General features: G+C 40.4%; 1 protein-coding gene across 1 annotated transcript; it reads right to left on the reverse strand.

Moving 5' to 3' along the window:
- Positions 1 to 745: 745 nt before the first annotated feature.
- Positions 746 to 9,856, reverse strand: fn3krp (fructosamine 3 kinase related protein). The gene is made up of 6 exons (XM_055653675.1): positions 9,497 to 9,856; positions 5,735 to 5,886; positions 4,549 to 4,640; positions 3,264 to 3,346; positions 2,235 to 2,357; positions 746 to 1,817 (listed from the first exon to the last, which is right to left on the reverse strand). Exons 1-6 carry the CDS (start codon positions 9,635 to 9,637, stop codon positions 1,479 to 1,481), a joined length of 930 nt encoding a protein of 309 aa, XP_055509650.1. The 5' UTR covers positions 9,638 to 9,856; the 3' UTR covers positions 746 to 1,478.
- Between the last annotated feature and the right edge of the window lie 578 nt (positions 9,857 to 10,434).

Consider the following 10,434-nt stretch of genomic DNA (forward strand, 5'->3'; position numbering starts at 1 on the left):
ATCTTACTCGTGCCTCTATCAAATCATCTAAACTGGAACTAAATGTTTGGATGTTCAGTGAAATTTAGATTGTTCCCCATGACAATATCAATAGACACAAAAAGCTGGAGTAACTCAGTAGGTCAGACAGCATCTCTGGAGAAATGGAATAGGTGACATTTTGGGTCGAAACCCTTCTTCAGAGCATATTAACTAAAGGGCCTGTCCCACCTTCACGACCTAATTCACGACCTCTGCCGAGTTTGCCCTGGACTCATACTCGCAGCATGGTCGTCACGAGGTCGTAGGAGGTCGTGATGATAGTCGTAGGTACTCGTGCCGTTTTTATAGCATGATGAAAAATGTCCACGAGTAAAAAAGGTCATGAATTAGGTCTTGAAAGTGGGACAGGCCCTTTAGTCTCTTTAAGTTAAGCAATGTAAGGCAGCCAACAAGGTAACAACATCACTTTGACTGGACATAAAACTACAGCACACCCTAATAATTTTAAGAATAAGAAATAAAAAATTGATCTGGAAAGTAAATCAACTATTTCCTCGAGCAGCTCATTCCATAAATATCAAATGATTTGCATGTGTGAACCAAATGTACTATTTCTTAGCTTGTCGACATTACCTGGGACAGAGTTATCTGGAGGACGTAAAGAGGTATCAAGGCAATGTGGCAGGTTAAGTGGCCAAATACATGGCGAATAAACATAAAGAGAATAAAAGTGAAGGAATAACAACAAACTAGAGCAATTTAGTTAGTTTTATAATTTTGTTTTTAATGTGAGAATCCAAGGATGGCGCAGTATTATTCGTTCCACTGTTTCTCTCTGAAAGGTCAGAAGCTATCTGAAAACTCTCGGAAATCAGGAGAAAACAATTCTCTTGATAAAAAGTTGAACTGCTACTGGAAATGCTGCCTTTAAAGTATGCAAACAATATTTTAGTGTTCTTTAGTGAAGCTGTTTAAGATATAATGATACATTAAAAAGGAAATACTTTATATACAGTTGTTGCTATTTAATTGTCTCAATATCTGTATTTATACAATAGATTCAGTTTTCTAATAGGAATCCTCAGCGATACACACAATTACATCCTGTTTAAGATTATTGATTATAAGAATCTTTTAATCAAGAATGCTATTTGTACTTTTGTTTGCTATTTCAAATATATGCTGCTAATTTGGTCTTGCTCCAAGATCTACAGCTCCTACCTAGGTGGTCATTTATCTATCAAAGCATAGAGCAATGTTGAATATATCTAAACAAAATTAAATTAAATAATCTATTAAATTAGCACACATTTTCTACCCTACAACTACATTATCATTTTAAATAGTGAAATTATGACTAAATTATGTTCTATAATGAAATTGTGTTCAGTTAATATTTTTTTAATTCACATTCCAAAACAAATGTCAAAAGATCAGTAGATTACATACTAGTTTACTCCTTTTTCGATATAACACTGGGATTGTCATTAATAACACTACTTCACCAAAGCTTTCATAATGCTTATTGAGGATCCTCTATAACCCGTCCCAAAGTGATTCCAATGATTCAAGTAATGGAAGAGCTGATAAAGTTTAACTCGCTTCTCAAACCCTGGAGCTTTGGGGAATTTGTTATGATATGCTGTATAGAAGGCAGAGTTAAACCCTCCGAATATTCCAGATATTCCGAGCTCATACTCAGAGTGGCCATAGAATGCTGCAGGATCGAAAATGACTGGCCCATCTTCTACTTGTCCAATATTTCCTCCCCATAGGTCTCCGTGAAGAAGAGCAGGTGTAATGTCTATGCCGTGAAACAGAGCAGGTATATTCAACTAGAAAGCAAAAAATAAAAATTAACAGGCAAGAAAAATGCAAGAATTTAGGAAATTGCTAATATTATAGCAAATCTACGTGCTTGCTTATCATTCTTTAATTGAGTCCCCAACCACAACTAGGCAAAAGGGACATAACGATTCCCTGAGAAGAGATGGCATTGGAGGAGGTGCTTAACTGTGTTGTTAACATAGACAATCCAACACTAGATTCACCAATACCCACTCAGACAGGTGGTCAACCGTGCAAGGTGAATGACGCATTTAAATGCACAAAGAATTAATCCATCAATTATGGAAATCACAAACAAGCAGTAGGAATCAAAAATATAATTTGCTGCAATAACCCATTTAACTTTTGTTGTAGCATTTAAAATAATGCTTGCCAGGAAGTCAACGATTTGTGGGAAACTGTACCTGGAGCTTTGACCACAGCTCCCTGGCCTCACGGTCACCATATTCTTTTTCAATTAAATCCATCTGGAACTGAAGTCGTTGCCGAGCAAAGAAATTTATCCAGTCATTCTGCCAGTCGTTGTTCTGAAGAAAAGAAGATATTTGGAAATGAGATGCCCAAATGATTTATTTTATTTATATTTGCATTATATAGTTTCCCTGTTGCAAAAATATGAAATTTTCTACTTAAGAGATTTTATAAACAGTTATTGAATCAGGGCCATCATTTTTATTATTCCAGGCATGTAGAATTGGCAATCCTCCAATAAAACCAAAAGAAATGTGGTAATTAATACTTTTTTTGCCTTCGTGAAATTTAAATTCCAGTGAATATGCCGTATTTTAATTTCAAAATGGTAAGTTGAAATTCATTCTTTCCACCAAAATTGATTCACCCATGCTGACACCATCGCACCATGTAGAAATGACAGCAGTGTTTATACATAGTCCCCCCATTTCAGGGCACCATAATGTTTGGGACACATAATGTTAGCAATATCATGAAAATGAAAGTAGTCATGCATATCCTTTGAGTCTGCGAATCATGGACAACACCAGTTTCTGGGCATCATCTCTGGTGATGCTCTGCCAGGCATGTATTTCAGCCATCTTTAGCTTATGCCTGTTTTGGGGGCTAGTCCCCTTCAGTTTTCTCTTCAGCATATAAAAGGCATGCTGAATTGGGTTCAGATTGGGTGATTGACTTGGCCACTCAAGAAATTGACAATTTTTTAGCTTTGAAAAACTCCTTTGTTGCTTTAGCAGTATGTTTGGGATGATTGTCTTGCTGTAGAATGAACTGCCGGCCAATGAGTTGTGAGGCGTTTGTTTAAACTTGAGCAGATAGGATGTGTCTATACATTTCAGAATTCATTATGCTACTACCATCAGCAGTTGTATCATCAATGAAGATAACAATTCTTGAAAACAATGATGTGTGCACATTAAGGTTCTAAATGTGCCTAGAGAGAAAAGGATAAATCCGCCTACCTGTGGAATGTAACCACAGCAGGTAATAGTATGAAATCCAAACTTGTCCACATACTGAATTTCAGACTGCGCTGGCCCCTTGCCTAGCTCAGATAAAAAATAATACATCTTTTAACCAATGGCTACAACACATGAAAAGTAAAAGGATGCTCATCTCAACTTATACTTTATTTTCTAACTATGCATCCTGCACCTCTACTTAATCGTTATTTAGGCAACTGTAAACTGTGCCACTTCAGCGTTACTATGAATTGGAGGTACACAAAAAAGCTGGAGAAACTCAGCGGGTGCAGCAGCATCTATGGAGCAAAGGAAATAGGCAACGTTTCAGGCCGAAACCCTTCTTCAGACTGAAATTTAAATTACTATGAATTGGATATGGTTTCAGCAGGAGGTACAAAATCGTTCGCTCTGCCCGCGTGAACCAACCTGATCTCCCGGTTGCTAGACACTTTAATTCTCCTTCCTATTCCTACACAGACCTTTCTGTCCTCGGTCTCCTCAACTGTCAGTGAGGCTAAACACAAATTGGAGGAACAGCATCTCATATTTCGCTTAGGCAGCTTACAGCCCAGTTGTATGATAACTGATTTATCTCTCTTCAGGTAGCCCCGGCATTCCCTCTTTCTCTCTATCCCTCCTCCACCCAATTCAGACTAGCTTCTCATTTTCACTCTACAAATAGCTTACAATGGCCTGTTTCCTATTATCATCGTTACTTTTTTGCATATCTTTCATTCATTGTTATCTCTCCACACCACCATCTATATTTCTCATTTCCCTTATCCCTAACTAGTTTGAAGAAGGGTCTCGACCTGAAACGTCACCCATTCCTTCTCTCCAGAGATGCTGCCTGTCCCGCTGAGTTACTCCAGCTTTTTGTGTCGATCTTCGTGAAAAATGCTAACCTTTCCAAAAGGTTTCATAAAAGCATACATTACATCAATGTGCCATTATCAGTTCCTTGCCTGCTGAATGGAAAGTTGTATTATTTCACATTACACCACAGCTGCACTATTTTCTCAGATAATTCTTCAGAGATGAATCAGTAAGATAAATGCCACCCACTTAGAGGCACAATGTGCACTTAGTCCTTAACAGGTCAACATTTTACAGGATATCTGATTCTCTGGACTTGGAGAAATGCAAGTCCAGAGAATCTCACACAAGCGGTAGCGACAAATTTAAATTGATGTTACTAAGATTTAGATCCCCAAATTGCATTATTTGACATGCTGAAGTTCCTTACACATTACTACGTCTGAAGCAAATGTAAGTACTTTACCAATAGTCTGTGCTTCTCGTTGTTGCTGTTCCTTATGTTTTGCATTATGAAGATGCAGATCTCCCAGTTTTTCTCCCAATTTAGCCATGTATCTGGAGAAGAAATGCAAACAGCAGGTTTTCCAACAGCTTTTGAAATAAGCAAACCAAGCCACAACTTACATTTTCATCTTTAACAAATCATGCTGCAAATCAATTGGCATCCATGCTGATTGCCCTTATGGTATTTATAATACAGTAAATCACTAAAGGATAGGATTTTTAAACGTCTGGTATGCGTGTCTTTATCATAACACGTGCTTACATTTTCAATTGTAGTTTCAAAAAGTCTTCTGCTTCCAGTTCCACGATGACAAGAAAACGAACAAACTTACCGTAATTTCCCGGCAATGAAGACGTACCTGCGTCGAAGGCGTACCCCCATTTTGAGTTGCTAAATTTTGAAAAAAGGCTGGCCGGACAGGATCAAGGGTTTGGTTTAGTCAGTACAAAGGAAGATGTGAAACTACACGCCAACCACCAACTCCATCTGTTGCACCAGTGCCGAAGGACATTGTGGCTGGCTGGCGAGCGGGCCAGCAGAAGGCGCGGAGGTGGCGGCTGGTTCCACTGTTCGGTCCCGGCAGCCGCTCGCAGCCCGCCAAGCTACTGAGTTAGTTGTTGGCAAGATCCCCGACCCCCTCCTTCTCAATGCTCCTGCCCTCCCCACAACTTTACCCCTGGCAGCCCAGCCAAGTGTACAAGGACCTGTAATTAAATCATAACAGATCTAAATTTTTTATTTCATAATTATATAATACAAATATAATTTCAGAGAAGAATCCTGAAAGTATTCTTGATACCTAGATCACAATGTGAAAATTAGTTTGGGATGAAATCATACAAATCGGAGAAAGAAAACACTTTAGGATTATTTTGAAGCCCAAAATGTGAACAGAGCATAAAGGAGGAAATATCAAGAACGAGTTTGAAATTAAGATCCCACGCCGAAAAAAAGAAAAACAAAAAATGCTGACGATATTCAGTACATCAAGGAGTACATCAAGGAGGCTAAAAAATACAAAACATTTCAGCAAAATTTAAGATATGGGACCAAGGAAGATCATTAACTAAGTTTCAAGCAGCTAATCATGATATTCAAAAATATCATTTCAGCATATTTAAAATGTCTAATTATTACAGCTTACTTGCTTAAACTGTGAATATCCAGGTGCTCCATAATAAACATCGATCCACCATCCGACAGACTGATCACTTTCATGGGCCTTGGCACTTTAATGGTATTTGTTTTCAAGATGGCCTCTAGACTTGCCATCTCACCATCAAACATTGTTTTTGCCTGTGTCAAACAATATGGAGAGTGAGACTGACCAAAAACAATATCACAAATGACTAAACAAACCATCACACCAACAAATCCCAATGTTGTAAAGAATTTCAATGATATCAGTCTTTGCATCCCACATCCATTAAGGGTGGCGCAGCGGTAGAGTTGCTAGTGTGGCAAAGACATAGGTTCGATCCTGACTACAGGTGCTGTCTGTACAGAGTATGTACGTTCTCCCTGTCATTGCATGGGATTTCTCTGGGTGCTCTAGTTTCCTCCCACATTCTAAAGACATGCAGATTTGTAGGTTAATTGCCCCCAAGTGTGTACGATAATGTTACTGTGCAGGTGATCGCTGGTCGACACGGATTTGGTGGAACTAGGTGCCTGTTTCCAAGCTGTATCTCTAAACTAAGCTAATCCATACAATGTCACTACCTAGAACAATGCATACCATTCATATGCAGGATCAATTGTTTGCTAGGGCATTCATTAAAACAGAAATCTGTTTCTGATATTATTTGCAGTTTGCAATTTCTCTATAGCTCAGATTTGCATATTTCTCTATACATTCATACAGAATTAATTCAATGCAACAATGCAACTAATTTACAATTCTCAATGTGAGAAACCTAATATAATACTCCTAACCACGTTTTGTGCCCTTTTTCAGTTAGCAATTTAAAACATTTAATGGTTACATTTTTCTGCAATGATATTTCAGAGCAAGAATTCCAATATTAAATTATCTATTTTGCTCAACTCCCCTTTGATTACAAAGTTTGTACAGTATAAAATCAGAGCTGCATTTCAAGCCACACATGCAACCTCGCACCTTAATTCGTGTGCAAGATACATATTTTAATTAACTCTGGGTGAAAAGGTTTCTGCTGACACCGGGTAAAATGTTTCTTAAAAAACATAGTCTACTCATCCACAAAACATTACCATAGCTCTGATCAATGACAAGCTTAAATTAGCAGACAATAATTTACAATATAAACACAGTAACATCATAAATGTGAATTCCCAGGCAACACAAACGCCTTTTCCGTTTATTTTCTCCCATGACAAAGTGAAGACCGAGTGTTTTGTTAAGTTCTCAGAGGAGTACTTGTGAATCTAATTGTCACTCCAGCGCAGGCTTGCTGTTCCTGAGATTGCCTTTCCTCCAATTAGGTCATCTTTTTGCAAGAATAAAAGCCGTAATAAATATAAATTCCATTTCTTTAAATATCTACCAACACTCTAATGAATGTTATACAACAGCACTAGTTTATTTTCAGGTTGAAAGAGAATTTCCTGACAGTACTTTGGCCAAAATGTAATTATTTCTGCAGCTTTCAAAGAGGAACCTTGGCATCAAACACAATTATGTCATCAAACTGCTGAGTAATTTGGAATCCTCACACTCTGAAAAGAGAACAACTTTTAAAACTTTTAAAAGTGCTAAATAAAAATAAACAGACACTAGCAAGGTCACCGTTTACGTAACCTTTTAAAATCCCTCATATTCAGAAATACCAGAGGGGGAAATAAAGTATACAAAAATGAAATTAACTTAAATGGGGCAGACTACTAAACTAACAGGGTTAGAACAAAATTAGCAACTCAGTGCGAACGCAGTAAAATGTATGCTTTGAAAGACTGGTGATGGCATTCAATAATTTCAGTCTTGCAGCCGGCATTGATCCACTGTAGTTTGCCCACTGTCACAAGACGTCCACAGCAAACACCATCTCCCTTGCCCAAAACCCATCTTTGGAACACATCAAGGACATGTACAATTAGACTATAACTCCACCTTGCAACACCTTAATCCCATCCAAGCATCTCCAGACTCCTGAACCTAGGAATCAGAACCCCTTCTGCTGCTGGATCCTCGAATTTCTGACTTAACAAGCGCAAGTGTTCAGCACACTAGTTCTGACAAAGCATCTTTGTCCTAAAATAGGAGTCCACACTTGGAGCAGCGGATATAGTAGAATTAGCACTTTGCAGCTGTATTACAATTTAGTCTCCTGCTTTTTCTTAACCTTAAATATTTTACAAGATTTTTCTATTTTCAATTTTCCATTTGATATTCATTATAGTGAAAAAACCTTGTCACACCAGTGAATAGAATTATTAAGCAATGTGCTTTTTCTCAACCTCATGTTGACTAGACCTTCAAATATTGGCCTGGTATGTAAAAATGAATACAATTGTCCAGATTCTTCTGCAAGTATCAAAAGACAAATTAAAATTGTTTTGACAACAATTGGTCTTTTCCATTTTACTGGAACACTTTCATTTATTGATGGTGGCCCATCGTAGACGACGATAGCATGGTCGTGCAGTCTCATGTCGTGTGGGATCGAATGCGGCTCACGAGTCCGATGCGCGAGCCACACACATGGGAGCAGTGGAGGCACATGAAGGGTGCTGTGGGAGGATTTAGGGCAGCAGCCTTCCTCCTGTCTCAGGCACTAACAAGTCAGCTTCGGCGATTGTCTTAAAAACTCCTAACAGCCTTCCAAGTGGTTATACACCAGCCAGTCCTGTTACTGGCACTGGTTTTCAGTTATTTTGGGGTAGGCCTTGATGCAGTCTTTGAACTGTTGTGGTAAAATTGTCAAATAATCCACTAAATCCATTTAATTCCAATAAATCACCAGAGATAGAAAGTGGAGTGAGAAAACCTCCAGAAATACATTACATGATATAATGTTCTCAAATTAAATGTATCCATTCAGAAAAATCTAAGCCCATTCAAAAAGTTGATTTTACTATTGCTCTTTAGGACCTTTGTCCTATCTGGAAGTTTAACTCATAATATTGATCTTTCTAGGATAAAAAATCTTATTATGAAAATCTGTTATTAGATTGAACTAATACCTCCACGTATTATTACCAGTTTAATATTGCATTCAAGTTTTCTCTCCACTCCCCCGTTTCCCAATTAGCTCGTCCACACAAATTATAATCCCACCCTCGAGTAAAGAGTAAACTGCTGAAGGAACTCAGCTGGTCAGGCAGCAGCTGTGGAGGGAATGGACAAGCGACCCTTAGTGAGAAGGGTCTCGACCCAAAACGTCACCCATTCCTTCTCTCCAGAGTGCCTGTCTGTCCTGTTGAGTTAGCCCCAGCATTTTGTGTGTATGAAGGGTTACCTCAACAGATGCTGCCTGACCGCTGAGCTCCTCGGGCAGCTTGTTTTCGCTCAATATCCCAGCATCTACAGTGTCTTGTATCTCTATATTCCTCAACGTTCATATCTCTTTACAGAATATATTAGTAGCCTCTTGTACCCCTATATTCCTCAAGGTTCATGTATCTTTACACTGATATATTGGCAGCCTGAAGAAGGGTCTCGACCTGAAACGTCACCCATTCGTTCTCTTCAGAGGTGCTGCCTGTCTCGCCGAGTTACTCCAGCATTTTGTGTCTACCTTCCATTTAAACCAGCATCTGCAGTTCTTTCCTCTTGTGTCTCCAAATTCCTCAAGGTTCATGTCTCTTTACAGAAGCTATGAGCAGAGCGGCTGCCTTTTGTTACCGAGAGAAGAGTCGCGGCCCTCCTCACCACTCACACACCACCATGTCAACATCCACACACAACTCTTAAAGCAAATGCACTAACCTGGTTTTTGTGATTGACTTTGACAAAGACTCTTCCAGAATCCGTTTCATAACTCTGCCCTTGGCTGATACAGCCGCCCCCCGCGAATCCCAGCGTTTTCAACCGAGTTGTGTTCAGCTCCTTCTTCAACACGCTCTCCATCTTCACGCTGCCCGACCCGATTGCCGTAGAGTCGCCAATTGATGGCCTTTTGCACACATTTAACACATTATTTCATTACTAGTGAGGAATTCAACATATTGTTTCCAGAACTGCGGCCAGATTTTTGTGAAATGTAAAAACAGGAGCGACTATTTGGTGAGTGGTGTGAATGTGAGGACAGTGGCGGTTGGGAACTACAACCCCCATAATGCAGCCGCTGCCGAAGCCCCGGGCGGGCGGGCGCAATGTGCGGACAACGCAGAGTTGTTGGCGGGAGGGGGCACTGATTGATTGACAGCCAACTGCCCAATAGTGGAGTAGACTGTGAGGGACCGTTGTCCCGCCCACCTCCTTCACTGACCAATGAGGGGCGCAGAGGGAGGCAGCGGGGCGGGGCGAGGGGACATTAGATGATTGACATCTACCAGGCCCATTCGTTGGATCGACTGGGAGAGGGCAGTGGGCCCGCCCACCTCTCTCGCTGACCAATAGAAACAGCGTCAGGTCAGAGTGGGCGGCAACGGGGAGGGGGTGGGGGCTCCTGATGATTGACTGGCTGTGCAAGGACCAATCGTGAAGTAGATAGCCGGGGCCGTGCGCCCGCCCACCTCTCCTGCTGACCAATGAAGGGGTGTCGCCTGGTCGCAGTGGGCGGCAGCGGGGTGAGGGAGGGGGCTCCTGATGATTGACTGCTGCAAGGACCAATCGTGAAGTAGATAGCCGGGGCAGTGCGCCCGCCCACCTCTCCTGCTGACCAATGAGGGTGTCGCCTGGTCGCAGTGGGCGGCAGCGGGGTG

Source organism: Leucoraja erinacea, chromosome 23 (genome assembly GCF_028641065.1).
Source record: "Leucoraja erinacea ecotype New England chromosome 23, Leri_hhj_1, whole genome shotgun sequence".
In the NCBI taxonomy this organism is placed as follows: Eukaryota; Metazoa; Chordata; class Chondrichthyes; order Rajiformes; family Rajidae; genus Leucoraja; species Leucoraja erinaceus.